Raw genomic sequence first — 27,328 nt, 5'->3', positions numbered from 1 at the left:
TATAGGCTTCAAGATGTTGTGAAGCCAGCAAATCCATTACGACTCCGTTGAGAGTACTTAGGCAGCCACTGCCGCCTTGATCGAGTTAGATGATATTCTACCTCATTACTGAACACCAGATGCATGAAAATACATACCTACCTAGGTTTAAGTAACCGAGAGAGGCTAGCTTTCAGAGCGATCGCTTCCCCACGAAGATGCGAGGGAGGCTGAGTGTAATGTCTTGGCAGCAGAGCCGCATTTCACTACGGAGTACAGGGTACAAGTGCTAGTATTACTGAGTTGAATTTTAATGTTTTCATCTCAGGCTGACCAAGTCGAGGTGGCGCAGGCAAGCAATACCAACACGTCTTAGGTTCTGAGATGTTTGAACCTTGGACGCCGCGAGCCCAGCAATGAGGCTGTTGTCCATTTCTCTCCCCACCAAGTGCGGGGTTTCACCGTAGGTTCATCTTGACCCACCGAGCCACCCACCCCCCAGCTACGGCCCCATCACCCATCATTCACACTTCTTTTTCATTTTTATTCCCCCACTTACTGCGAGGTCCACTAAAGCCACCGAGATTACCCGGTGCTTGCAACGTATTCTTCGCTGCCCGGAAGGCCTAGTTCAGGAAGCCTTCGGCTGCGTGCCCGCGAAACTTCTGGAGAGGCAGAGGAGTTCGCCATGTTAACGTCCACCTGAATCCTTTCCGCCACTTGTCCCCGTACCATGTCGAGCCGACCGTCTGGCACGCCTCGAGCCAGCAAATCTGGCATACAGATCACTGCAGATGGTGCTTCGTATATTCCGGCTTCGAAACGGGCGGATGGGTCCACCAGGAAAGAGATCAGGGTGAGGCCGGGCTACAGGCCGCCGGAAGACGTCGAAACCTACAAGAATAGGAGCGCTGAAGCATGGAAGAACAGAGGCCATGGTGGCGTACCTGGGGCAGAGTCGGCCACTGCAGCCAAAGACGAGTCTCCCGCACTGAGCAAGAACGCAAAACGCAGGGAGGCCGCACGAAGGAGGGCAGCAGCAGAGGGGTCAGCTGAGGACGCAGAAGATGAACTCGCATCAGCGATGCAAATAGCCGATATCTCGGGAAGAGACAAGTGCAAGGAAAACTGGCACGATCCCTCGAAACAGGCAACCAACGAGGAACCGGCCGCCGAAGCCGACGCGGAACAACAAAAGAAAATCCGCAACCAGCTCAAGAAGTTACGTGCAGTCCGTGATCTGAGAGAAAAGCGGGCGGCCGGCGAGAAGCTGTCGCATGACCAGATCATGAAGATCGGAAAAGAAGGCGAACTGCTGCGCGATCTGAAGAAGTTGGGTTATGGTGGTCCAGAGATGCAGGAAGACACTGCTGAGCCTGTAAATGAAGTTGCTTCATCGACCAACTTGGTCGGTTGAGGGGCTAATGCCGCCGCTGTTCCACGATGTGTACACAGGTGTTTGATTTTGGGGCTGCTGGGCTGGCCTCCAATTCAAGCAGCGAGGTGAAACCCTACCACTTATTCGGACTGTCTATGAACCTGTCCTCGCCGGAGGTTCGGCGAGGAATCCACCAAAACAGCCATTGCCACTGCATGAAATAGGAGTATGCTGATGAGCTAGGGAACATGATTCATGACTACTGGATTTATCAAATGGCTGGGAATTGCGGCCTGTGTGCGGATCGAGGCATGAGACATCTACAGTCAGCAGCAAGAGTCCTCAGTGGTGCGGCCGACGTCCTGATTCCGGTCTGGGAGAGAATCCTTCTCGCCTTCTGCGCTGCATCTGCCAAACGAAGGAGCCGAAAACGGCGAGGCGGACTTCCCAACAAGGAGGTAGATTTGCGGCAAGTGAGCCGAGCCGACCAGCATCATCTCGCCAAAATTTTGGTAGAACGGATTCAAATTGAATTCTTGATGCCCCCCATCATCTCCTCCGCAGTCTCCAGATCCCTTCTAGATTTCGTTCCGTGACCCCTTCCGCATGCACCGTTCGGTGTGGATCCCCTGGATATGCGCGTGGGTGGCTGTAGTGCTCCCTACCAAAATGTCGTAAAGTACGCATTGCAGTCTCGAGCGACGCTGACCCTCCGTACGTTTCACACGACCGCCGGCCATGGCTACATCAAGATACGCCATCCTGGTGGTAAAGATGAACTACCTCCTCCAAACCCACATGCTCGAGAGATAGCCATTCTGGGGGGAGGGTTTACGGGTCTTGCTACAGCCTTCCTGTTAAGCAGCCAGCTGCCCACTGCAAAGATCACAATACTGGAGAAGAGCAATAGGCTTGGAGGATGGGTCGATTCAGAAGTGGTTCGGGTAGACAAGGGGGAGGTTCTTTTTGAATGGGGTCCTCGAACGCTGAGAGCTGGGCTGGGGCCTGCGCCGCTTGCTATGCTGGAGCTGGTAAGCACAACACCGAGAATCTTCTGCCCGTGTTGCTAACATGGTTTCCTAGCTTGCGCAACTTCGCATCGGCAAAGATCTTGTCGCGATATCAAAATCTAGCCCGGCTGCCCTCAATCGATACATCTACTATCCTGATCATCTTGTTCGTTTACCTGTCTTGAATAGACACACTTCGCTCCTGGAGCTGCTTCGGGCTGTGAACAACGTGCTCACCGAACCCCTATACGATGGAATATGGAGATGCTTGAGAGAACCGTGGGTGCCTCCCCGAGATGAAAATGTGAGGGACGAATCCGTCGGAGATTTCGTGTCCCGAAGATTTGACAAGAACGTTGCGGATAACCTACTTTCTGCTGTGTGTCACGGAATTTTCGCCGGCGACATTTACAGGCTCAGCGCTAGGACCTTACTGCCGCAGTTGTGGCATCTTGAAACGCGAGACCGAGAAAAAGCACCCGGCATCCTGTTGGAGATTTTATCCAACATGGCAAACCGCGTTACTCTTAATCCTGTCGATGGGGTTCTACACGCGAACCGGCAGGTTCTTGCGCTCAGGTCGCTGGAGACCTACTACAAAAGAATACCGAACTTGGACAGCTTCGGCGAAATGAGTGTTTTTACATTCAGGCGGGGGTTAGGCCAGATAACCTCTTCGTTGGAACGAGAGCTTCGGAAAAACGAGAACATTACCATTTTGCAGTCAAGTCCAGTCGAAGATGTCGTGTTCAATGAAAACAAGAATCAAGTCTCCGTTAGACGCAATCCGTCTGGAATCACCTCAAACTATGATTATGTTGTTTCAACACTGGGGCCTCGGACATTGAAGCAATTTCTATCCCGCAGCGCTCAAGCTTTGAGTTCGGCGTTAGATCCTAAGGTCACAAATGCCTGTGACCACAGTGATGCCTCTGTCAATGTCATGGTTGTCAATCTGTACTACAGCAACCAGAATTTGCTGCCTCCATCGGTCAGAGGCTTTGGGTACCTTATTCCGCGCTCTGTTCCGCTCGAACAGAATCCGGAACGTGCTCTGGGCGTTATCTTCAGTTCCGAGACATCTGGCCGGTCTGATTCAATCGCCTCCAGATCCGCTGGCCCTTACTTTATCTCTATTGACAGTGACCGGGGTGGCCCCCTGGATCCAGATCCCCCCGAAGATGATTCAGAGATTGTGCTGCAGGACACCGCACCGGGTACAAAGTTGACGGTCATGTTGGGTGGACATTGGTGGAGTGAATGGGCTCCGAGCGACCTTCCTAGCGAAGAGCAGGCAATTGAAATGGCCCAAACCCTGTTGAGGAGACACCTCAACATCCAAGAATCTCCCGAAGTGGCCAAAGCGCGGCTCAACCGCGATTGCATTCCGCAGTATCCCGTCGGGTATGCTCAGGACATGGCCACCATTCACGAGGCTTTAACGTCCATGTATCACGGACGGTTGAAACTTGCAGGCCCTTGGTGGCGGGGCGCTCCCGGAATGAGTGACTGTGTTCTTTCTGCACGCGAATCAGCGTGGGCGATTCGCGACAAGGCAGACGACTACACCGGGTTGCAGGGATACACGCACGAATCATGGCTCCGGACTCATGTTCCGACAGGAACGATGTCTACCGAGCACGTGCAGTGAGAAAGAATCCTGATCTGGAACTTAGAGGCTTTCCGTTTGACAGCTTCGGCCCTGTGGTAGATTAACATTGGTCAAGAGAAGATCGTCAACCAAGCGCGGTAAGAGAACAAGAACTGCGCTGCAGCGGTAGGCGAAATTGTCAAGGCCGATCGAAACACTGGCTTTTTGTTCCAATTACGCGATCCACCACAAGACGAGTGGTGATGCCTTCTCGAGGGTTTATTTCAGCTCATATTTTGGCTACCAATATTATATTCCAGCTATACTTCCAGGAGACTGCGACTCAGAAAGCACAAAAGCTCAAAGCTAAGTATGCACGTGGAATTACAGCCAGTTGTGAGATTCACAAACCGATCCTCATCTAGCCTTTCGTGGTCTTCCAGGAGGAGACAAGTGTGGATGTGGAAGGATTTGGGAATAACAGAGGAAGCTTCTACCAGCCTCTTGCGTTACGGAGACACTAATTGCCACTGACAGCTCAGGCCCTGAGGATGTGAGTGGCGCAAAGCCCGAGGAGATGGCAGCTATTGTTGTGGCATTAGCGACGGTCACTCGCCAGGGCTGCATGGAATGCATTGGCTCAACCATTTGCATTTCCAGGGCCTCGTTGTCGTTCTCCCTAGGAGAAGACGCAGATGCTTGATCGTTCTCTCAAGAGAGTCTTCTTTTGCTCCGAATCCCCTTGGGCGCAAAAGGATGTCGACAGATTCATCAACTCGCCCGCAAATTGAACCTTTAAACAATCTCGGATTGGTGTCAGCATAAATGGAGTCTTTGGAGCCTCCGACGTCGGAAGGGCGCGTCCTTCAAAGACCTTATTCTTTTTGACCCAGTGGAGCCATTGTCATCCCACTGTGTTAAATATTTTACTTGTGCAGCCCGTTTTTACCTACGCCCTTCACTAACAGAAATTGAAACCCAACCAATGATAATGGACGAGGCTAGCACAGGACACAACTTGTTTCGGCGTGAGGCATACAGTACTTTACGTGGCTAAGCGAAGCAATCCCGGCAAATCATGCTTCCGCTGTAGAGGGTACGCCCAACCCCAATGGGGGAAGTGCTTTTTGAATTAGTGTGCCCTGTGCAAAAAAAGAGGGACAAACATCTGAATCACTCGAGCACTCCCTTATACGCATACGCGCGTGAGGCTTACCGGATACCAGATTTGGGTATATGTTGCGTCCGCTGGAAGGAGGTGGTGGAGCAGCAGTTATCTGCTGACACGACGGCGACAACGTGACAGTAATCATGCCCCCAGGAATCTCCAGCTTACCGCCAGGTTTGCTCAATCTTTGTCTCGTCGCTCATGGGCTGAGTCTGTCCTTGTATATCTACGTCTTCTTTCTGATTTCCTCCAAATCCTTCTCCGTTGTACAAGTATAAGCTCTATCCCCTAGCGTCGCCGGACGTCGGCAGATGGAACAAGTCCAACCGGTCCTCAATCCGGTGGCTTTTCCTGTTGCCTCTCTACACGATTGAGTCGCAAGCCACCCTAGAGAAACGAAGGATCAAAACACCACAAGTTCTCGGCAATATGCAAGATGGCAAACAGTTGACATTGCTTTCCCCATATCCCACGCCCTTTGATATGCAAGAACCCACCATAAGCACCTAGCGAGCTGGGTAACCGTGCTGGATCCAAACAGCCCACATCGACCTGGCTAAGATGGTGCTAGCCCCAGAACGTGGCACCGCTAAATACCGAATTCGACCACTAGAAATTGCTCCTCCGCAGAGAGGCACACAAGCCACGTCCACAAGGGCTTTTGTCCTTGGTATTGTCGGCCCTAACACGGAGTACTCGGTACGAAGTGTGTATTGCGAGGACAGCCTCGGAGGGTGGGTTCTGGAGTAGAAGGTTTGCGTTTTATGTGATGTTGGCTCTTTTTCCTTTGTTCTTCGTCGGGGATTGACGTCTGTTCTTTTCACTTTCCGGGCTTACTCACTTACACTCTCTTCTCTTTTGTTTTTTTTTGTTCCCGTCCTCGCCAACCATATTCTAGGGTCTGTCTCTCTTCAGAGGGCGTACTTGATCCGCTTTCGACCTTGCGTTGGTGTATTTACCCAAGAAGAACAACCCTGGAGAAATACAGTGTGATGCATAGAAGGGGGTATTGGAGAAAGAAAGCGGTTGATTGCTCGCGAAATGAGGGACGTCGTCCGAGCGGCGATGATGAAGAGAAAGAAAGGCCTGATTTACAAACAACCAGCACTCACGCGCACGGAGAAGCATCACGCAGGCTGGCTCAGAGAGGAGCATGCATCAACCCCCGGAGGTGACTCACTGACTGAATGACCGATGTGGTGTTCTCAGAAACTTGTACAGAGTCAATCGCTCGCTCGGCCGTCCATCCATTCAACAGCCTCGACCCCTTTGCAATCCGCAGAGTCGGGAAAACCTAACCCAGGAGTCCACTCGGCCTCCCATTCAGTCACTCGATCGCTCACTCATTGAACCAACCGTCCCTGGAGCAGAACAAGGAGAACAAGAGGGGACCACGAGGGCAAAGCTGATATATGCGCAAGGGAAGCTTCAACCCGACTTCCCCTAGCGACACGATCTACAGGGGGAACCTACGCAGGTTGCTCAAGAGTCGTCGCAGCGCCAGATCCGTCTTTCCGTCTAAACCCCCTTCCCTCCGTCAACAGACAAAGTACCTCCTTCTGTTCGAATTGACACGGACACGTCGCAGAGCGACTCGCTCGATGGCACTCAGCCCCCGGCACGGGCATGAGACTATTCGTACTCACTTACCTACTTACCGACTCAGCCTCCCGGAGGACCTTCGCGCATGCACGACCGCTTCTCCTCTGCAATTCCGCTGCCAACCACATTTCCACCAAACAGGGACTCTGGCGTCCCTAGCGCGGGCAATATCGACAGGTGAGAGGGAGCGAGCGAGCGGGCGAGCTAGCAAGCTAATGAGCACGTGGCGGATGTCCAGACGGTTCGGGGTTCAACTTACTATACCTCCCTACGTTGCCTATCTTACCTCCTCACCTGCCTATCCGCAAACCCTGTCTCGATTGATGTATCGGCCAGTCCGTCCGTTCGTCCGTCAATCAGCCACTCACCCACTCACTCGATCAATGAACCAATCAATCAATCAAACTCCTCGGCGAGCACCATCCTCATTACTGTTACTCATCCTCTCCCTCGAACCACCGCGGCCCAAATAACTCGGCTCGTCAAGAACCCGAGGCACCAGGGGGTTTGATGGGAACGTGACATTTGACGCGGGAGGGATCCGACGAAGGCTATCCTCGCCTCGCCTTCCCTAGGCCCAGTCAGTCAATCGGCTATTCAGTTGCTGACCCATCACTCAGAATGCGCGCCCACATACACGAACACGGTCAAGGAAGAACGGAACTGGGCCGCAAGGGACAGGCGTCACGGGATACGAACAGAGACAAGGGATACAACAAGACGCATCCGGAGTCAATCGAGGTATGTCGAGTATTTCTCTCATTTTGACAGTTTTGAAAATATGTTGATATCATGGCTAGCCTTCGAGCTGTCTGACTGGTTTGTTCAAAGGTACATATAACATGAAACGCGTGCAGGGTATGGTATATCATTTTTTAACAAGGAAAAGCGTCCAAGATACATCATCGCCACCCCCTCGTCTTTCATGCAATCCAGAACCAGATCCTCTCCAAGATATTTCTAGGCTTGCGCTCGGGCCATACTATGGCATCCAGCGCAGCCTTGCCCGTGTACAGATCGGCTTCGGACGCCTTGCGGAAGTGCGTGCGCTTGAAGATTCTCCAGAACAAATACAGTCCGAAATAGATGGGTACTCCGATGTAGTCGGTGATGAAAGCCTGGTAATCCCAGCTTCCGGCAATCGAATCGAAGCCATTGAAGAAGATGATGAGACCGAAGAAGATGGCGGATGCGTAGCCGAGGTACGGTTGGAAGGGAGACTTGAAAGGCAACTCGTTGCGGTTGATGCCCTGGGCTTCACAGGCATAGTAAAAGCGAAGGTAAGCAATGCAAATGCTGATCCAGGTGAAGAGGGTGGAAATGGTGGTTAAGTTTTGGAACCACGTGAAGACTGTGTTTGAGCCGGAGGAGCAAGACATATAGGTGAGGAGTGAGATTGACCAGGTGACCAGCACGCACCACACGGGGACACCGGTCTTTGTGCACTTGAGCAGGAATCTGGGTGCTTGGCGGATTTGCGCAATGCCGTAAAGATATCGAGATCCGGTGTACAAGAAGGCGTTGGCCGAAGAAGAAGCAGATGTCAAGATTACAGCGTTAATGATGGATGGAAGGGTATCGATTCCGGCACGGTTGATGGCGATAACCCAAGGTGATTGAGCGGCACCAGGCGCATTCGTCTCGCGAGCGTTTAGGAGATTGGGGTCGTTGTAAGGGACCAAAACACCAATTGCCAACGAGCCCAGGATGTAGAAAAAGAGGATACGCCAGAACACTCGGCGCACCGCCTTGGGAATGTTTCGTCGTGGATCCTCAGCCTCACCGGCAGCGACGGCCACCATTTCGACACCACCATAAGAGAAAGCGGCGTTGACCAAAGTGGACCAGAGACCGAGGAAACGACCAGTACTGCCAGAAGCTATGTATGCTTTCATAGCACCGGGGTTGTTCCAGTACTGGAAGCCGAGACGGTGTTGCCCTGGGACGCCACCCACATCAATGATGAGGGCGAGAATGAGCAGGCCGACAATGGTGACAATCTTGATGGATGCGAAAATGAATTCGGCTTCACCATAAATGGCGACGGCGAAAATGTTGAGGACCAGGACTAGCACCACAACGATCGAGATCCATGCTGCTACGTTGACGTCTCGGGCGCCGGGCCAGAACTGAATGACGCTCGATGCCGCAGAGATTTCAGCGCAGAGAGTGATGGCGCAGGAGTACCAGTTGTTCCAGCCAACAGCAAAACCCATGGCATCGTCGACATAACGAGCGCAGAATTGTGGGATGGCACCGGGGAGAGGAAGCCATGTGGCCATCTCACCGAGCGACATCATCATGGCGAAGACGGCAAGACCAGTGAAGGTATAACCGAGCAGGACTGATAACGGGCCGGCTTGCAGGAAAGCACGGCCAATACCCAAGAACAGACCAGTACCAATGGTGCCACCCAGAGCAATGAACTGGATGTGACGGGATTTGAGACCTCGCGAGACATAGCCATATTCTTCAGCAGTGGCGATATCGCCAAAGACATCGGTGGCTTCGTTGATCTTGGAGCCTCGTCGGGCCTGAAAGGAAAGAGACAGACGTTAGCGACTTTGAACAGACCTGTTTGGACGCGCACAAAGCCCCACTCACCTCAGTCTTGTTGGCCTCACTGTAGTCAATTGGGATGTTCTCTGGCGACTCAGATCCAGAGCCGAGACGGAAATCGGCGGTCTTTTCCATGTTGGAGCTTGTTGGAGCTATTGAGGATGTCGAGTGCTGACTATTTTTCCAGTTAACAGAGCTCGACAAGCTGCTGGGGGTCAGGCAGGGTCGAGCAACAAGGCCTGAGACCTGGAGATGGGAAGAACAAGTCAAGGGGGACTTCGCAGGTTCAGGGCGGCTTGGAGAGTTATATGTAGGGACAACAAGAAGTGCGCGTGGGCCATGGGATGGGATGTGTCTGGGGGGCGGGCAGATTACCCTGGCCGCATCGAGCCCATTGACAGCTCTGGCATGATCGCTTGCGCCGAAAGACCACGAGATGCAAAGCGTCGAGACTCAAAGCCCGTGTGCCAGAGTGTGACATTACGACCCACTTGAGCAAGGCGAACTGCGAGGACGAGGGTGGAAAAGGCCTGCGCTAGGACACAAGGACGATGGTGCGAAAGGTGATCACCAAAGGTACGGGGTAGCTGTAGGCGGTCTCGACAAGGGTTGGCGAAGGGGACGAGAGGGGCACTAGGTGGAAGGATGGCTCGATGCGTGCTAGAGGAAGCCGAGTGACAGGTGGAAGTCGCCGGTCTGGAGGAATTGAGGTGGAGCAGGTAGGGTGTGATCTCCGTTGGAGTGAGATACGATCAAGGCAGCTCAAGGCAGTTCAAGGGCAGAGCCAGAAGCCAGTGAGGAGTGACCAAGAGCGAGGAGGCGCGAAAAGGCAGCCAGAAGAAGACCAAGTCGGAGGGTGGACGAAGGGTGGATGCAGGGTGGCGAGGCATAGCGCAGCCAACAGCCACTCCACTCACAGCGCAACTCTCTTATCTTTTCCCCTTCACCTGGTCACTTCAGGCTGCTCGAACAGGTGAGCCTTGCAGATAACCCGTTCCACAGGGCGCCTGTGGTGTATTGGCACGCTACCGCACTGCACGCCGTTGATTTCTCGGGCGAGGCTTCGACATGCGGCGAGGCCGATTTTCATTTTTCAGTACAAACTGCGCCCAACGACGAGGGGACAAGGTGAGGTGAAGGTGAGGTGAAAGTGAGAGACAATTGAGATGCAGGCCCGTGACGACCCTGCTTGCCCTGCTTGTCTGTTGCTGGTGTAGCGCAGTGTGGGGTAAAGTAGCGTTCCATCTTGTGCTCCCAGGTGCCATCCAGAACGGAAGGTGGCCGAGCTTCCAAGCACCACAAGAGCCACCAAGAGCAACCAAGAGCAACCAAGAGCACGCAAGCACTAGGCAAGCAATGGGCAAGCAACGGGCAAGCAACTCCCCAAGAAACTGTCTCGCAACTTTCTTACTAGTTGCACGCAACAAAAGAAAAGTGCTCTGCTGAAATTACCACGACACCAACCACAGCACAACCACCAGCAACCATATCACCAACACCCAGTACGGCCTCCAGCACCTCAAGACACGTCCTGCTCGTCTCCTCTCACTGGCTCATGGCGCCATTGCCAATTTGAATTACTCAATCTCGACCTGACCAACACCACCGCGGGGAGGGGGGAGCCCAGCAGTTTTCGGGCACTCGAAGCGAGACTCCAGCTAAGCAGCAACAGGGCAGCAGGGAGCGGCCCTGGTCCCCCAATCCGGTCCCCGCCTCCGATGCGCTGGCCTGCGCTGGACTCGAATGAGTAGTCAGTTAGAAGCAGCTTCTGGAAGGGCGGCAAAGGAAAGTTGCATCGGGCTAACGGCCAAGCCATGGCGCAGGAAGCCGGTGTTTAGCTGCGCATGCGGTGGCGTATCTCTTACTCTCGAGTATTTCCCAATAGGTGCCTTGGCAACCACTCCCTCATTTCTGACTGTCATCATTCGATAGGAAATTCTGCAATCAACACAGTGCTGACATCCTCTTCCCGACCCGGATCGCCCAAACCCTACCTTCCCACCGCAAATACACAATTCTAGAAGACCGCGGCTCGTGTTCGCTAACTCTTAACCCTCAGTCCTCGGCAAAGTGCGTTGCCACAGGGGCAACTGGCTCTTTTTTGACTTTGTGCAATGCCGATGCGCCAGATCAAGGAGGAAGAAAAAGCAAATGCAATATTCCCCCCGAGAATAAGCGCTTCTTTGAGCACTTTACGGAGCATCCCGTTACCCGACGGGAAGGTATTCAGCCCCCTAGTGCTCGGCTGACTGTGTGTTCAGATGCTCCCTCACCTTCCTCCTCGACCACATCGAGGCAATTTCAAGCATCTCACCACGTTATGTCTGGCAGGCTGGCTCACCTTTCCTGACAGACAACCTCTGGAACATCGCCTGCTCTTAGTACTCTGTGGCAAATGGCTTGGTGCCGGAATTCAGCTGGACAAGCTTGTCAATCGTCACGATCCAAGAGCAGCCTTGGCGTCCCAGTGACGGCTTGAAGCCAGCAGGATATCTCGCCAAGGTTCGACCATCTGCCTTTGGCGACCGAGCCTCGCTCGCCTAGATATGCCTTCGGGATTCGAGGAGAATCGTCTGAGCGTGCTCTTCCGCGTCTCACTGCCGTCGATCTATTTCCTACCATGATCGACTCTCACCCTAAACTCTAGGTGAGGTTTTTCATCAAGGTCCGAATCTGCTAACTCACAGGTTTCTAATAATTTGAACCATTTCCCAAATCGGTCGGGCAGAGGTTGCTGATCAGCGATGCCCTGCTTCACAGCTATCGAATTGTTTGAATATTAATGTCATTTTCAGATGTCTGCTCGAATAGTCCTTTTTGACATCACAGTCTCGCCCCCTTCCTCTCAATCGGTGTTTAACGTCAGTCCGGGTCCCATGGAACGGGACATTAGACAATAATGATGCATACAAACTCAAAAATGACGTCTCACTCTCACCAACAATGCAATCGGTGAATTTCACCTTGCTGGGCTTCATTACTTGCAGTTCAGATAACTCGTTGGGCCTCAAAAGTGCTTCTGGTTTGCGGCGATAGGGGTGATCGACTTATCATTCTTGTCGGGCTACAAATTGGATTGTGATAGTTCCATGTCTCAGGTCACCCGGAAGGCCTAGACAAGAGTGCGATCAATCGGGAGAGCGTTGCCTCACCTACTTCAATCTGGGCATGTGCTTAGTAGAGTCAGACCGAGCACACAATGGGTTCGTTGTCTGCATTGAACGCAGGTGATCATCGTTGGAGGTGACTCCCAAGCACTCAACTTTCCTGCGAACCCGGTGCTCTATCGATCCACGTTCGTCTTCATCGCGGCGTGGGATCTCTACTTCTGCTCATGCCTTGCTGGCATGACATGTTTCATCTCTCCGCTCTGCAACCGAGAACGAGCGATTCCAGTTTCTGACACGTCTAAGTCGAGTTTCTTTTATGCTACGCTTCGAGCTTGATAGGTTACGCACGAGCTATGCGAGCAAGGAGGGCGGCCGAGCGGGACCCATGGTCCATGTCACGGAGGAGCACCAGTAGATCTGTCTGATGCCCTTCTCCACCGGGCCTCGTTATTTATTTGCCTATCACATTTACTTCTTCATCTCTCGTACCAAACCGCCAAAGTGCTCCTTCTGTTCCTCTGCCAATTTGCCTCTCGTGTCACTAATGATCGTCAACACCAGACTATAGTTGTTGTACAGGAACTTTGCCCTTTTGCTCGCGTCGCCCGCCGCCTTGGCCAATTTGCCCATCAGAGACTCGTACTCGGTTCTCAAACGGACCAGGCTGTTGGAGACGGGTTCGTCGTCGCCGCCGGCCTCTGCACCGAGCAAGAGGATGCCTTGCAGGAATTGGCCGAATCGCTGTGTGATGGCGTGAGGAGCGACCGAGGTTTTCGAGGCGTCTGACGATGATCCTCCGCTGACGAGGGAAAATGCTGCTGCTGCGCCTCGATTGCTGGTCGTCGGAGCGGGGACTTTTCTCAGCGACTCGCAGTGTGCGTCCATGACGATCTGGAAACGCGGCCACAGGAGGATGTTTGTATAGTTGATGTACGAATCTGCGACGGGGACTTTGCGCCGTTGCAGCTCGAATGCGAAGTGCTGGTTCAGTCGGACGCAGAGCAGGACGCCCAGGCAATCGTTCGTGTTTTCAACAAGGCCCTTGGTCAGATTGTGGCCCATGGCGAATGTAGGCTCGAAGATCTCGACTACCCGTCGGGAGATTTGGTGGTACGTACTGGTAGAGAACAATTCGGTGACGACTGAATACTCGGCCGAGACATTGTCGATGAGCGCTTGGTTGAAGTTCCGGAAGGGCACTTCAAGGTAATGTGCCGACTTGCTTTCTTCGGCCAGGTAGGCAGGGATGGCTGTGTCGTTCTTGGATTTGAGGACGTCTTCTCTTCGTCCTAGGCTGAAGGCCTCATGCGGTGGAGGAGCAGGTTTGGGCGTACCTAGCACGTTTCGTCTTGCCGGGGGGGACTCTGAGCCGAGCAGGTCATGTTGATCGAAGGCGTGGATTTGTAGAGCATCGAGAGCTTGCTGGTATCGGGAAAAGTGACTGCTGTAGTACCACCGCATCGTGTTGACATAAGCTTGCCCAGTCTCCTCGGCCAAGACTGGGTGATTTCGAGCAAGAAAGGCATAAAGATCTTTGTATCTTAGGAAAGTTTGCTGTTGGATTACTTGGGCGTTAATGTTGGGTGACCGAAGCGCTTTGATCTGTGCCACGATATAGTCTCGAATTCGCTCGATCGCTTTGATCTTGAGGTCTTCAAGCAGAGGCTTCAGGTCCTGCAACGCCTTGAGCTGCTCCGATTTCTCCTCATTGGCTTCTATTATGAATGATCTTGCTTCAACTTCCTTCAGAGCCTTGACGAATGTTTCGTCGATAGGGCCCTCGGCGATGGACTTTACTGTGAAAGGAGAAAGGCTGACTTCTTCTACCGCGGGTCCCAGAAGCTTCTCCACATTACGGCGGTTGTCAAGTTTGGCGTTCAGCTGGGTAGAGCGAGCCTGTAAGTTCTCAATTTCTGCGGAGACCTGGCCGAGTTCGGCCTTGAAATTGGTCAGGTAGGATTCGACATTGGTAAGAATTTGATCGCATTCTGCAATCGACTTGTGAAATTCTTCAAATTTTTGCCTGTTCTCTTTTGCTGATATTTCGACCCGAAAGCCGTTGCCAGCAGGTCGTGGCGATATATCTTGGGCAACGAACTCTTCAAGGTTCAGACCTCCAAAGTCAATCTCTTTGCTGATCTCGACATCTTGCTTCCTGGACCCTCCTCCAGGTACTGCTCCACGTTCCGAGTTTCCCAGTATGCTCTTCATTACATTCACAGGGTCCGGCACATTAGGCGGTGGCCTCTGCTCGAATCTTAGAGATGATCCATTGGGCTGTCTCGGCGGAGTTGTAAGAGATGTCGTAGAAGTGTTCGCACTGAGGTCAAGGGATGTCGAAGATCGAGTCGCAAGTAGGCCCAGCCCAGAGAGTGTCCGCTGAGTCGGAGCAGCAAGCTGGGAATTCTTGCGTGGCAAGGGAGAGTATGGCCTGGTCGGGGCAAGCGACTCACGAGAGCCACTGGGCGTTGCAGCACCAGCAGTCAAGCGGTCCAGCCACATCCTTAAGGATTATTAGAAGAGGAATCATCAGAGGGGGTGAATGTTATAAAGGCATGGCCTTTGGGTGGAAAACAGTATATCAAACACTGTTCACTGCCCAACCCATGCTCTCTACTACATCTCGCGACGTACAGACGCGCCAGAGTGGCAGCGTGAGCAATTGCGCCCAGACCCGGGATAATGTTAGTCCGAACACTAGATTATCCAGTCAGCTCGCAACAGCTCGCTAGGTGTCTTCCTCATCTAATCCTCGTCTACAAATGCTATTATTTATCCACGAGAAGACTTATCGTGAATCAAGGAAGTCTCTCTCTTGTACCCAGTAATGCCAGAAAGGATGGATAGCTCAACTCAGCGTCTTGTCGCCCAGGGTTAATGGATCCTCGAACCATTTCCGAACATCAATCATGATACGAATGGATTCTACTGAGACGAGTTGGGCATGCCCCCATGCAGAATTCTCTTGATATTGGCGAGAAGCTTGACCGGACGGGGTTGCTCAAAAAACTCATGTCCTTGGCCCTTTCTCATTCCCATATCAAGACTGGTTTTATGCATTTTCCATGATGCATATCATCGATCGCTTGATTGATTTCCCTGTAGGGATACTGGGTGACAAGGCGATCTATGGGAAATCGGCCCTGCCTCCAGAAGTCGACAAGCGCAGGAAGGAACTGTCAATCGTTAACTCGAATCCAAGCATAGAATACACACCGATCATACCGTTTGTGGAAATGAAGAACCTTGACATGAGCCCACGTAACTGACGTTTCTACCTATCCAGGACGCCGCTTCAATGTTGACGAAAACCCCCTTTGGCGCTCCTCCGACTGTTGCCACTGTTCCGTTATTTGCTGCTGCTGCGATCATGGACTCAATGACAGCAACGATCCCGGTCGCATCAAGGGCACAGTCGACCCCCTCGCCATTGGTGGCGGCTTTGATCAGTGCAACCACGTCTTTCTCTTTCGAATTGATCGTGTGTGTTGCTCCCAGCTCCGAAGCCAGTTCCAGTCGGGAATCCACGATATCAATAGCAATGATCTTTGTGGCAGGTGTCAATTTGGCCGCCGCCATGATCGCCGCCAGACCGACTGACCCGACACCGAATACTGCAATCGATGCTCCCACAGTGGGCTTGAGAAGATTCAAGACGGTACCAGCTCCCGTTTGGATCCCGCAGCCTAGACAGCAAAGAATGTCAAGCGGGACATTTGAAGGGATCTTTACCGCGCAGACTCCGCTCACAATCGAACGGGCAGCGAAGGAAGACTGGCCAAAGTAGGATGAGTTGATGTCGGTGCCGTTGAGAGAGAATGGCTTGCTTCCATCCAAGCGAGAGCCGCCGAAACACAAATGGGGTCCTTTTCGACAGTATGATGGGTTCCCGCGACGGCAGGGCGTGCAATTCCCACAGTAGTTGAAGGACAAAAGCACATGATCACCAATAGCCACATGTTTCACCTCGGAACCGACTTGTTCAACGACTCCAGAACCTTCATGGCCGAGGATTGCAGGTAGCCCAGGACCTCGGTGACCTATGGAAGTGGCCACATCGGTATGACAGACACCCGTTGCTATCATGCGGACCACAATCTCATCGGGTCGCATATCATTCAGTTGTACTTCTTTAACTTCGAAAGGCCCGTTGTGTTCAGAGACCACCAGAGCGACTGTGCTGCTTGCGCCATTTGGACTGGAAACGGACCCCATTTTTTTGCTTTAGGTGTCTTCGTCTGGTCCTTTGAAGACTGAACAGCAGTTATAGCAACGGCAAACAGCTCACGTGGGGTCATGGTGGGTGGCCGGTATATGAACCCGTATAAGGGCCGAACATGCCGAACAAAAGGTGGAGGTCCAAATGCCGTATGACGTGGAAATGTTGTTCGGCTCTCTTGTGGCACAGCTGGTGTGGCGCTCTGGCAATGGCAGATTTCTACGGGAAACCCGAACTTCAACCATGATTCCTAACTATTTTCCCTCGTCGAGGATTGTGACGGTTCTAACTTGGAGGAACTCGTCCATTCCCCATCGAGCGCCAAATCTACCGAATCCGCTTTCTTTCGCTCCCCCATGCGGCAAGAATGGCTCATCATGGACCGTCATTCCATTGATATGGCAAGCTCCGGTCTCAATCCGCCTCGCACATCTCAACGCCTTAGGGATATTCTTGGAGAATATGCTCGCTGAGAGACCATATCCTGTGTCGTTGGCCAGCCCGATCGCTTCATCCACAGTGTCAACCGTGGTCAAGCTCAAGGTAGGCCCAAAACTCTCGGCATAGAACAAATCCATGTCCTTTGTTAAACCACTCAGAATTGTTGGTCGGAGAGATGCGTTGAGACACGAGGGATGTCCGAATTCTAGGCGAGCTCCCTGTTCTACCGCAGTCTGGACTAGGGATGCCGTTCGCTCTGCCCCGTCGGTTGACACGGCATTGCCTACGACAAATGCCTGGGCCTCTTCTTTGAGTATCTTCAAGAATTCTTCTGCAACTGGACGCATGACAATCACTCGCTCAGTCGCCATGCAAATTTGTCCATGCTATGGCGCGTGAATAACTGTCATGCTCTCTGGGGATCAACTTACATGCAAGAATCCTCCCATCACTACGGCCTTCGCGGCTTTGACCAAATCTGCATCTTCAAGGACAATGCACGAAGCTTTGCCGCCCAGTTCTAGCAAAACAGGCTTGAGGTGTCTGCCTGCCTGCTGTGCGATAATTCTTCCCACAGCCGTCGAGCCTGTGAAGTTGATTTTGCGAACTGCGGGGTGGGCTATTAGGGCGTTGACCACATCAGCAGCATCCTCGCGGGCGTGTTGGATGATATTTAGCACCCCAGGTGGCAGGCCAGCGTCGCGAAAAACTTGTCCAATGATGTGGTGGGTCATGGGACTCAGTTCCGACGCTTTGAGCACAGCAGTATTTCCACAAATGATGGGTGTCGCTACTGCTCGAATGGCCAGGATGAACGGCGCATTCCATGGTGCAATTCCGAGCACAACACCGTACGGCTCCCTGAATACAAGAGCCAAGCGATCTTCGCGGTTAGCTGAGAATTCGTCGGAACTTGGAGCTTACAGACTTTCAGTTTCTGTCGTTGGTAACCATCCCATGCTGCAAGTTGTGGCAAGACTTGCAAGCTCTTCCAAGAACTCAACTCCCATGCGCATGTTGATTCCAGAAGCCCATTCACTGCTACAGCTGGTCTCTTGAACCATGGTTTCGACGATCTCGTCGCGGCGGGATCTGAATAATTCTGCAGCTTTGAAGAAAATGCGTCTCCTCTCTGTTGGATGTGTGTGAGCCCACAATTGAAACGCGCTGGAAGCAGAATCAACAGCTTCTCGAGAAATTTCCACATCGGCAGCAGACGCAGTCCATACTTCTTTTTGCGACGTCGAATTTGTTACGCTAAACGTGGTCTTCGATTGCACAGGCTTGTTGTCGATCCAGAGGGGAACATTGTTCATTTTCCGACCATTCACACTATTCTCTCCCATCTTGTTTTCTTGCTTGATGTCTGCTTGATGGGCGATTGGGCTTTCTGATTCTCTCTGTTTCCGCACATTGTTCAGTGGAATAGGGTATGCTTTTATGCACAAGCCCATATTTGGCTGTCACCAATTGCAGCCCAGTCTGGAGTCCCGTCCCACTAATCACTTTCTTGAATGATACAATAGGTCTCGGTGCTCGAGACCTCGAACCATCAAGGTCACGTGTGATTCTTGGTCATGCCCGGGGGGCCTCTCACTGTCTGCGGGAGACGATCCCGTATAGTCAGGATCGAGTTTCCGAGCAACAGTCTATCGCCATCGCGAAGCCCAACCTATGCCGTGAAGCAGTAGTTCAAGACTACCACTTGGAAAAGCCGGCCGGTCTATTTTGGGATCCTGCACCACGCGCAACTGGCTATTCAAGAAGCAAGGACGAAAGATATTAGCCATTCTCTCAGATATCAGACTGATATCCTCAATACTTAGGCCCGATCGTTAAATTGCTCCCGCCGCGGTCACAAACTCTGTTACTATCGCCCACCGCGATGCCTTCGTCCGAAGCCACAGCGTCAGATGCAGTGTACACGAATGGTGTCCAGAGCAACAGCGTCAACGGAAATTCCCACTCAGGTGCCAATCAAAATGGTCCATTTATAAAAGCAAATCACCCTTTGAACATTATTATTGTTGGAGCTGGTATTGCGGGTCTAGCGCTCGCCGGCATCTTGGGCGACTCTGGGCACAAAGTCATTGTTCTAGAAGCAGCACCGATGATTGCTGAAGTGGGCGCAGGAATTAATTGCTCTCCAAACCTCACGCGCCTTTTAGCCCGATGGGGCCTCGACAAGCGTGTACTCAAGCATACGAATTCTCTCACTCGAATCGACCTGAGACGATGGAAAGATGGCGAATTTCTCGGCGCAGCAACTCTCATGCCTGAGATCGAGAGGAGACATGGCGCTCCACAGTATGCGATCCACCGTGCGGATCTTCATGGAGCATTGATGGAAGAGGCTGAGTTGGTGGCCGAAGTTCGCATCAACAGTACGGTCACGGGTATTGATTTTGACAAGCCTTCGGTAACTCTATCTGATGGCAGCATGCTCGAGGCAGATGCGGTTGTTGGTGCAGATGGTGCGCGTCCCGTATCGTGATCTGGGGATCTACTCACAAAATCAGGAATGAAATCTACCTGCAGAAAGTTGATTTACCAAACGCTGGGTCTGCTCGACAAAGCGAGGCCAACGGGAGACGCTGCATTCCGTGCCTGCATACCCCTGGATATCGTTACGGATCCAGAGTTGCGGGCTTTTATTACAGAACCTGTCGCCACAAGGTGGATGGGTCCTGATAGACATGTCCAGGCCTATCCAATACGGCATGGAAATCTCTATAATATGGTAGGAGAATGCTTTACTGCCAAGCCCGCGGTCGCTGACTGAGTCGTAGGTAATGTGCCACCCAGACACGGGTTTCTCAGAAGAATCCTGGACCGCGAAAGCCTCTAAGCAGGAGATTTTGGATCAGTTTGGATCGTGGGATCCAGTTCGACTGCGCAAGCTTTTGAACTTCATCCCTGACGAGAACGTGATGAAGTGGCGGCTATGCGAGCATGATCCGCTTCCAACGTGGGTGATGGGGAAAGTGGTTCTGCTCGGTGACGCTTGCCATCCCATGCTGCCCTATGTGGCACAGGGGGCCGCTCAAGCGATCGAAGACGTCGGAGTCCTTTGTTTGGCCCTGAACCGCGTCTCGAAGCCAGATGAGATACCAACGCTTCTCAAGGCGTTTGAAGTAGCACGAAAATCCCGGGCAGAGCACGTTGCTGGTACGGGTGGCGCCACGCGCCGAGTTCTGCACCTCCACGATGGCCCAGACCAACAGGCGAGAGACGAAAAGTTCAAAGAGGTTTCAAAGGGCGGTGAAAATCCTGACCTGCTAGGCGATGCAAAGGCACAATCATTCTTGTGGGGCTATGATCCAGAGAAGGAATTCCTGGACAACTTTGAGAGTAAGTGAATCATTGAATGAGATGGTGTTCCATGAATTAATTAGAATCAAAGGCATGATCCGAAAGGCACAAGACCTTCTCGCTGAGCCGGCAGCCAGGTTGGTGGATCTTTAGGTAGAGTTGCCATAGCAGCTTCACAGCCATAAGCGAATTAAGCTGCCTCTCACATCGTTCTAAAGACTTCAATCATGTACAACTAGTGCAAGGAAGAATGCTCAAAAATGTATCCTGCAATGATCTGCTATTACTCAGTATTGTCTCACTGTCAGGAGTTTACAAAATGCATTGGTCATCTGGCAGTGCGTCCAAAGTTATGCCTGTCGCGTAGCCATGTACTCCCCTAGCCCCTATCCGCTAGGTACATGGTACATACAGCTCGTCTCGCCAGATACTCACACCGGCCCTTGCCGCTTTTGAGCCCCAGCCCCGGGCCGCCAATTATTTCCACCAAGTCCCCACATTGCAAATCTGATATATTTTTGAAGCCCCAAATTTCAGCTCAAAAGTTGCCTCGACGAAACCTGCTTCGATAGCTCAGTGGTAGAGCGAGAGATTGCAGTCAGAAAACTACCAACATCTCTAGGTCACGTGTTCGAACCACGTTCGGAGCTTGTTTTTGTTTCTTTTCAGAAATGTCTTTTTTTTTTTCTTTTTTTCTTTCCATTTTAATCTCTCCTCGGTATTTGAACACTACCTCGACCTGACTATTCGTTTTGTGTTTTCCACCATCTCTACCCCACAGCACTTCAAAAAAGTTGGGCCTGCTTATTCATGGCAACGATCTCGCCCGTCCATTTGGCGCGAGCATGTTGATGCCTTTCAATCAGGCTGGTCTATCATTTCCCCCTAACTTGTTGGACGTGATAAGCAGTGTAATTATTTTGGCGGTCATCCGGACCTTGCGTCTATCTCGCAGTATCGCGGGGCCCTGTCAGACTCCGTCTCCTCGGTAGGGTTTAATAGATGGCAGAATATGTGACCCATTGTGTCTGTGGGTTGCTCCACCAAGGGAGTCCATCCTAGGTGAGTTTGAGCAAGGTGCTCAACTTGGCCAAGGGCTGCCCAGGGTATGGCCGGAGAGGTATTCAGCCTACAAAGTTCTCCCAGGTCATGTGGTCTCCGGCAAGTGATTCCGACGGTTTGGATGCAAGGACTATAGTTGAAACTGTAAGTCGATGTATTTTATTGCCATTCGATTTGCCCAAGGTCGGGAGACTCTCCCGACCCCGAACTGATACCCCGGATTGGACCGAACTCTGGATTCAACCAAACCCCGGACTATGCCCGTCTTATGCAATGTCCCACCCTGGTGGAACAAGCATATTAACAGAGGACGTCTTATCGGTCTCGATCCTGCCCAACTGTTGTGGTCAGGAACACCTCAGCATAATGGCAGGCGAGGAAAAGAATACGATCCACGCAGAAGATGTGCCGGTCGACGCTAAGTCGCATCTCGCACACGACGATAGGGAGGTGAGTCAATCATAGATGATGGACCTGGGGGATGTTCTAAAAGGGAACAGATAGAACTGGACAACGGAGAGATTCTCCTACGGCTGGCCCCCGGCACTGAGAAAGGGTCGAATGTGACCAACCTCAAGCTCGCAAAGGATGGCCAAACCGTGCTGGTTCCGCAACCGTCTGACGACCCTGACGATCCCCTAAACTGGCCGTCTTTCAAAAAGCACATGATACTCATCTGTGTCGCTTTTGGAGCCTTCGCCGGTGATTTTGGGTCTGGCGCCGGGGTCGGCACCATCGTCGTGCAAGGGATTGAATGGAACATGTCCCCCGTGGTCGTCAACTACGCGGGCAATCTGAATGTCATCATGTGCGGTGTCTCAGGCCTCATCTGGATGCCGCTGCTCAACTACTGGGGCCGCACCCCTGTGCTCTTCTGGAGCTCCGTGATGGGTGCAGCCTTCACGCTGGGTTCGGCCCTGGCTCCCAACTTTGCCGCTTTCTATGGGTTTCGCACGCTGCAAGGCGTGACCCAGAGCACGGGACAGACCATCGGCTTGGCGTTTATCCACGACATGTTCTTTTTCCACGAGCACGCGCGCAAGATCGGGGTCTGGTATGCGATATACATCATATCCCCCTTCGTCGGGCCCTTCTGCGGCAACTTCATCGTCGGCACACTGGGTGAGTGGCGCCCAGTCTTCTGGCTGGTCTTTGCCTGGTCCTGCTTCCTGCTCTGCCTGATCCTCCTGTTCGGCGACGAGACCTACTATAAGCGCTCGGTGCCGCGGGCGCAGCAGCCCCGTCGTCCCGGCGGCCAGAGGGGCCGGCTCTCGCGGGTTTTAGGTCTGTGGCAGATCCAGCACCACGGGAACGGCTACTTCTCGACCCTGCCCCGGTGCTACGGCCGGCTCGCCGAGGTGCTGTTCAAGCCCGTCATCCCGCTGTGCATGATGTTTTATTTGATGATATTCATGTGGTCGGTGGGGATTAACATCACGTCTTCGATCCTGCTGCAAACGCCCGTCGAGGCCGGCGGGTACGGGTTCAGCTCTATCGCCTGCGGATACATGTATTTTACGCCGTTTGTTGCGATTCTCATTGGAGAGGCGTTCGGGCACTATTTCAACGACTGGATCGCGACGCGGTACATCGAGAACCACCACGGCCTGTTTGTGCCCGAGACGCGGCTCTGGACAAACTACATCGGCGGCGCGTTCATGGTGCCCGGCCTGGTGCTGGTGGGCCAGACGCTGCAGCGCCACCTGCATTGGGTCGGCATCGTGTTCGGCTGGGGCATGTTCCAGTTCGGCGTCATGATCGTCTCCGTCGCCACCGTCGCATATGTGCTCGACTGCTACCCGTCCGCCTCCGGCGAGGTGTCAGCCCTGATCAACTTCGCCCGCGTACTCGGCGGCTTCACCGTCGGATATTTCCAGCAGGCATGGGGCCTGCGTATGGGCTTTGACGTCTCCTTCGGTCTCCAGGCCGTCATCGTCGTCGCCGCCTACCTTATCCTTGTCTGCGTCCAGGTTTACGGCGCCAGGCTGCGCCGATGGGCAGGGCCCGTCAGAATCGCACTGTGAGGTAGATCATGTGTCCCGTGTTTTCAGTACATACATACGTACATACACACTTACACCATCCGTCAGCACCTGAGGGGAAAATTGTACACAGTATACTCAGGCCAGGCTATCTGCTCTTGCATCTTTATCCGCATATTATCATCATCGTTATTATTATTATTATTGTCTACTCGCCAGACCTAGTAAAAATGCATCGAGGGAGAATTCCCACCGATTTTTGAACCACACTTTCTGGCGCTTGGTTTCGTTCGTTAATTTTTTTTTGCACTCATCTGATTCTCGATAAGACTCTACTTGGTAACTGCAATGTATGCGCGACTTGTAAACGCTCGAGCGAGGACAGAACACAGGTAAAGGTATCACATTGACATACTATTTACGGAGTCGCCCGCCGAGCCAGGCCCTCCAAGACAATCACACGCAGCTACAAGAGGGGCTTGTGGCATTTCCAGATCTCGCCTGAATTGAACATTCCCATCAAAACATCGATTTCCCACTTGAACTGTTCAATCGACAACCACATTCGATGTTCTCTTCCAAATTTTCAAGTTTGGCTGCTTTTAACTGCTTTGGAAGTCATGGAATGCATACCTGCCCGCTTGCTTACCCAAAACGCCAGTTAAACGAGTTCAGGCCACTCTGTCTCAGGCTTTTAATGGCCGCTCCCTCTTTCTAATATTGCAGATCAAACCTCTCTGCACGGCGAACCAGTAAGTCTTGGTGCGCACGTGGGATTTAGGATCCGCGCGTTCAATGTCGTAGACCATGAGTAAGGACGGAATCACCTTGGACATCTCCATTAGGCTAATATTGCGGCCCGTGCAAGTCCGCGAACCGCCACCAAACTGTGCCGTGAAATTTTGCATGCGTTAGTTTGGCGGGGAAAAAGGAGAGAGGAGGGAGAGTAGACGGAAACGAAAATCGTTTGGAATGTGAAAGGAGGGAAGGGCGTTTTGAAAGATCATGGGACATAATACATACCACGAAGAATGCTCTTTCCATCGCTTTGAGCTGCGCTTCGTCTGCCTCCAGCCACCGCTCTGGTCGGAAGACGTCGGCATCTTCCCCAAAAACCTTGCGGTCGCGGTGGACCACCCACGCATTGATGCCGACGATCGTGTCCTCGGGAATTCGGGTGTTGCAGATAACGGTGCCTCCTTTGGGAACATGCCTTTCCAGCAGGAACGATACTGAAGGGTGATATCGCATGCCTTCCTTTAGCACAGCCTGGAGATACGGCATCTGTTGTGCCTCCGCGTACTTGACTGGCAGTGAGAGCTTCCCTTCGGCTCTCTTCTGGTCGATCTCTGCTTGAAGCTTGCGGTAACACTCAGGATGCGTCAAAAGTCCGTCTATCGCAGACCGAAGCGCTATGGCTGTAGTATCACTACCTGCAAACACGTTCGCACTGCTGTGGCGGATGGTGTCGACGGCTTCCATTTTGCCCTCCGCTTTTGCCTCGTAGAGTCTCCCCAAGAAGTCCTTGTGCCTCTCCGGGTCCTTTTCCCGCTCGGCGATTCGCTCCAGTGTAAACTTCACCACGTGGTTGATGCTATCCAGCTTGGGCATGATGTACGGGAGCAGGGGATTGCCGAAGAGAAATTTGTGCAGGTATGGAACTTGGCCTACCACGGATGCGTAGACCAAGAAGTTGTCGATGGTGTCAATCAAGCCGCCCACATCCCCGCCTTCCTGCATACAGCCAAATCGCTTGCCGAAAGTGACCTCCGCGATCACGTCCATGGCGTAAAGCTGGAGCCATTTACCCAGGTCGCAAGGCTGATGAGGGTTGACATAGAGTTCATCGAGCCTCTTGAAAAAGAGTTCGGAGCAGTTGTCGACGTATGGCTCAAAGGCGAGCATGGAGGTCATTGAATACGCACTCGCAACAGACCTTTTCTGCTTTGCGTGAAACTCATCGCTTTTTGTAGAGAAGAGATTCGCCAAGTAGATTTTACCATATTTCATTTCCTGGATAGGATAGAAGTCTGTCTGCTCAACTGTTATCATCGACTTGTCCATCTAAATTAGAAGCATGGCTCTCCAGACCTTGGTAAATCCACTGTTCAGTCCGTAGATGATTCGAAGTGCGTCTGGGTCAGAGACACTGACGACATTCGGGGCGACGCGGACAAGCGGACCATACTGCCGATGCAACTGAAGGTTTTTGATATGCCAGGCTCCCTTGGCGACCTCCCAGGCTCTCCAGAAGCCAGAAAAGCTCGCGACAAATGGTCCTGGTATGTGTCGGAGACCAGTCTTGTACCTTTGAGAAACGAAATAAAGCAAGCCACAGACGGCCAAGGTCAACCAAAGATGTGACCGGACATAAGAAGCGGTGTCAATCGCGATGTCAACAACTCTCGGTGAAGCCATGCTGCCATATGTTGCAACCTTTGCGGAGAAGGTCTCCCAGACGTCCAGACATAGCCGTTATATCGTGCTGTCTTCCCAAGAACTCCTCCTAGTCTCGGATGACATACGGGCCAGAAGGCATGGGCACGCTGGAACAATGCTTCCCATGGGTCGTGAGGCTATGGCTCTGGGGTAGATGGGCCCCTAAACCTCGCGAGCGCAATTCATTGGCCTCCCGGGCGTTGCCCGCGCCTCCGTTTCTAGCCTCGGATGTCGAGCTGCGCTCGGCGGGAAGTGGCAGAATCGATTGTGCGGGCACTGCGGGATCTGTTCCCGAAAGCGTGCACCGTGAAGCCAGCTATCCGAGCGCCAAATACATACTGTGTGCCGGGTAGAAGGCATCGGTCGGCTCGGCATGTGTGTTCGCCTTAAACCGTTGAGCTTTTGCTTGTAGAACTTGTTGTTCGTGATTGACCGTATTGTCAAAGTCAACTAGAAGGCGATGTTTGTGGGCAGTTCCCCATAGAGAGAGATGCCGCAGTGTCTCTCACGATATCACGCTAAATATAATCTGGTTAGCGCCACATTGCTCGGCATCCAGGGGCGAGGCTTCACTCCTTTCTCTGCGGGTAGACTCGCCAGACATAGTAGGCCAGAAGAGACATAAGCCCCGTGATGTTGAGCGGAATTGGGCGTACCTCTGGTCAGACAAGCCAGGAACGATGGTCGACCTGCATTCCCTGCCCAGCGGTTCTCGACCAGACAGTGCAGTTCGCAACAACGGTCCTAACGACCTCGCTTTACAGCGATACAAGCTGCGCGAACTGGCCGAAGGGTGGCCCTGTTACAGGTATGGCTCTTCCTCTCCGAAAAGCGAAAGGCTCAAGCTAGATCTCTATTGACAGCAAGCTTCTTCCAGAGATGCCTGTGAATGGGAGAATTTTGCGTCAATCTTCCACCCGGACGCGTACGTGTACACGACGTGGACGGGTCGCATGCCCTACAGGGACTTCATCGAGGCCTCGAAGCTTGGTATGGACAAGGGCGCTTTTATAATGCACCGGGTCCACGGGTCGACGACGGACATCAACCCTGAAGCCACGCGTGCTGTGACCAAGATGAAAGCCGCAATCACTCAGCGATTTAACCTTGATGGGGTAGAGGCCGACGCAGAATCGGACTGCCGGTTCTGCTTTTTCTGGGAGAGAGACTCGATCACCGGCGCGTGGGCTGCTCGCTTCGTCCGGCACTGGTACGAAAAAGACAAGTTGATCCCCGTCAACCCTTGTAAGGTACCGGTGTTGGATGACGAAAAGTGGAACAAGTACCCTGTAGGGTATCGCTATCTGGCATACTGTCAGGAGGCCGTCATGGGAGTAAAGGTGAAATTGGACATGCCTGGCCATCGACGCGAAGGCGAAAACGACTGTGGCAGAGCTCATGATGAACTATACTGGCAATGCAAGAAATGGGTAGAAGGCGGAGCTGTGGGACTATAGATTTCGCTCCCAAAGTGCG

The 27,328-nt window shown here is 52.7% G+C and overlaps 10 protein-coding genes and 1 non-coding gene across 11 annotated transcripts; 6 read left to right on the top strand and 5 right to left on the bottom strand.

Moving 5' to 3' along the window:
• Positions 1-712: 712 nt before the first annotated feature.
• Positions 713-1,396, top strand: Z519_04798 (uncharacterized protein; the record flags this gene model as incomplete). The annotated part of the gene is made up of 1 exon (XM_016762542.1): positions 713-1,396. The coding sequence occupies one exon, from the start codon at positions 713-715 to the stop codon at positions 1,394-1,396; it is 684 nt and encodes a 227-aa protein (XP_016621489.1).
• A 596-nt stretch (positions 1,397-1,992) lies between these two features.
• Z519_04797 (protoporphyrinogen oxidase) lies at positions 1,993-4,018 on the top strand (the record flags this gene model as incomplete). The annotated part of the gene is made up of 2 exons (XM_016762541.1): positions 1,993-2,388; positions 2,441-4,018. The coding sequence occupies 2 exons, from the start codon at positions 1,993-1,995 to the stop codon at positions 4,016-4,018; spliced, it is 1,974 nt and encodes a 657-aa protein (XP_016621488.1).
• A 3,633-nt stretch (positions 4,019-7,651) lies between these two features.
• Z519_04796 (uncharacterized protein) lies at positions 7,652-9,422 on the bottom strand (the record flags this gene model as incomplete). The annotated part of the gene is made up of 2 exons (XM_016762540.1): positions 7,652-9,262; positions 9,333-9,422. The coding sequence occupies 2 exons, from the start codon at positions 9,420-9,422 to the stop codon at positions 7,652-7,654; spliced, it is 1,701 nt and encodes a 566-aa protein (XP_016621487.1).
• A 3,443-nt stretch (positions 9,423-12,865) lies between these two features.
• Z519_04795 (uncharacterized protein) lies at positions 12,866-14,899 on the bottom strand (the record flags this gene model as incomplete). The annotated part of the gene is made up of 1 exon (XM_016762539.1): positions 12,866-14,899. The coding sequence occupies one exon, from the start codon at positions 14,897-14,899 to the stop codon at positions 12,866-12,868; it is 2,034 nt and encodes a 677-aa protein (XP_016621486.1).
• A 527-nt stretch (positions 14,900-15,426) lies between these two features.
• Z519_04794 (uncharacterized protein) lies at positions 15,427-16,612 on the bottom strand (the record flags this gene model as incomplete). The annotated part of the gene is made up of 2 exons (XM_016762538.1): positions 15,427-15,573; positions 15,623-16,612. 2 exons carry the CDS (start codon positions 16,610-16,612, stop codon positions 15,427-15,429), a joined length of 1,137 nt encoding a protein of 378 aa, XP_016621485.1.
• A 258-nt stretch (positions 16,613-16,870) lies between these two features.
• Positions 16,871-18,511, bottom strand: Z519_04793 (uncharacterized protein; the record flags this gene model as incomplete). The annotated part of the gene is made up of 3 exons (XM_016762537.1): positions 16,871-17,443; positions 17,489-17,918; positions 17,982-18,511. 3 exons carry the CDS (start codon positions 18,509-18,511, stop codon positions 16,871-16,873), a joined length of 1,533 nt encoding a protein of 510 aa, XP_016621484.1.
• Positions 18,512-18,942: 431 nt separating this feature from the next.
• On the top strand, positions 18,943-20,522 carry Z519_04792 (uncharacterized protein; the record flags this gene model as incomplete). The annotated part of the gene is made up of 4 exons (XM_016762536.1): positions 18,943-19,531; positions 19,577-19,797; positions 19,847-20,408; positions 20,461-20,522. 4 exons carry the CDS (start codon positions 18,943-18,945, stop codon positions 20,520-20,522), a joined length of 1,434 nt encoding a protein of 477 aa, XP_016621483.1.
• A 409-nt stretch (positions 20,523-20,931) lies between these two features.
• Positions 20,932-21,019, top strand: Z519_04791. The gene has a single exon. It is a non-coding gene; the product is annotated as a tRNA-Cys (tRNA).
• Positions 21,020-21,797: 778 nt separating this feature from the next.
• On the top strand, positions 21,798-23,455 carry Z519_04790 (uncharacterized protein; the record flags this gene model as incomplete). The annotated part of the gene is made up of 2 exons (XM_016762535.1): positions 21,798-21,881; positions 21,932-23,455. The coding sequence occupies 2 exons, from the start codon at positions 21,798-21,800 to the stop codon at positions 23,453-23,455; spliced, it is 1,608 nt and encodes a 535-aa protein (XP_016621482.1).
• Positions 23,456-24,099: 644 nt separating this feature from the next.
• On the bottom strand, positions 24,100-25,831 carry Z519_04789 (uncharacterized protein; the record flags this gene model as incomplete). The annotated part of the gene is made up of 3 exons (XM_016762534.1): positions 24,100-24,300; positions 24,437-25,447; positions 25,505-25,831. The coding sequence occupies 3 exons, from the start codon at positions 25,829-25,831 to the stop codon at positions 24,100-24,102; spliced, it is 1,539 nt and encodes a 512-aa protein (XP_016621481.1).
• A 701-nt stretch (positions 25,832-26,532) lies between these two features.
• On the top strand, positions 26,533-27,309 carry Z519_04788 (uncharacterized protein; the record flags this gene model as incomplete). Its single annotated transcript, XM_016762533.1, has 2 exons — positions 26,533-26,660; positions 26,730-27,309. The coding sequence occupies 2 exons, from the start codon at positions 26,533-26,535 to the stop codon at positions 27,307-27,309; spliced, it is 708 nt and encodes a 235-aa protein (XP_016621480.1).
• Between the last annotated feature and the right edge of the window lie 19 nt (positions 27,310-27,328).

Source organism: Cladophialophora bantiana (assembly GCF_000835475.1).
Source record: "Cladophialophora bantiana CBS 173.52 unplaced genomic scaffold supercont1.6, whole genome shotgun sequence".
NCBI lineage: Eukaryota > Fungi > Ascomycota > Eurotiomycetes > Chaetothyriales > Herpotrichiellaceae > Cladophialophora > Cladophialophora bantiana.
The sequence above is the reverse complement of the archived record's forward strand: the minus strand, read 5'-3'. Positions and strand labels throughout refer to the sequence as shown.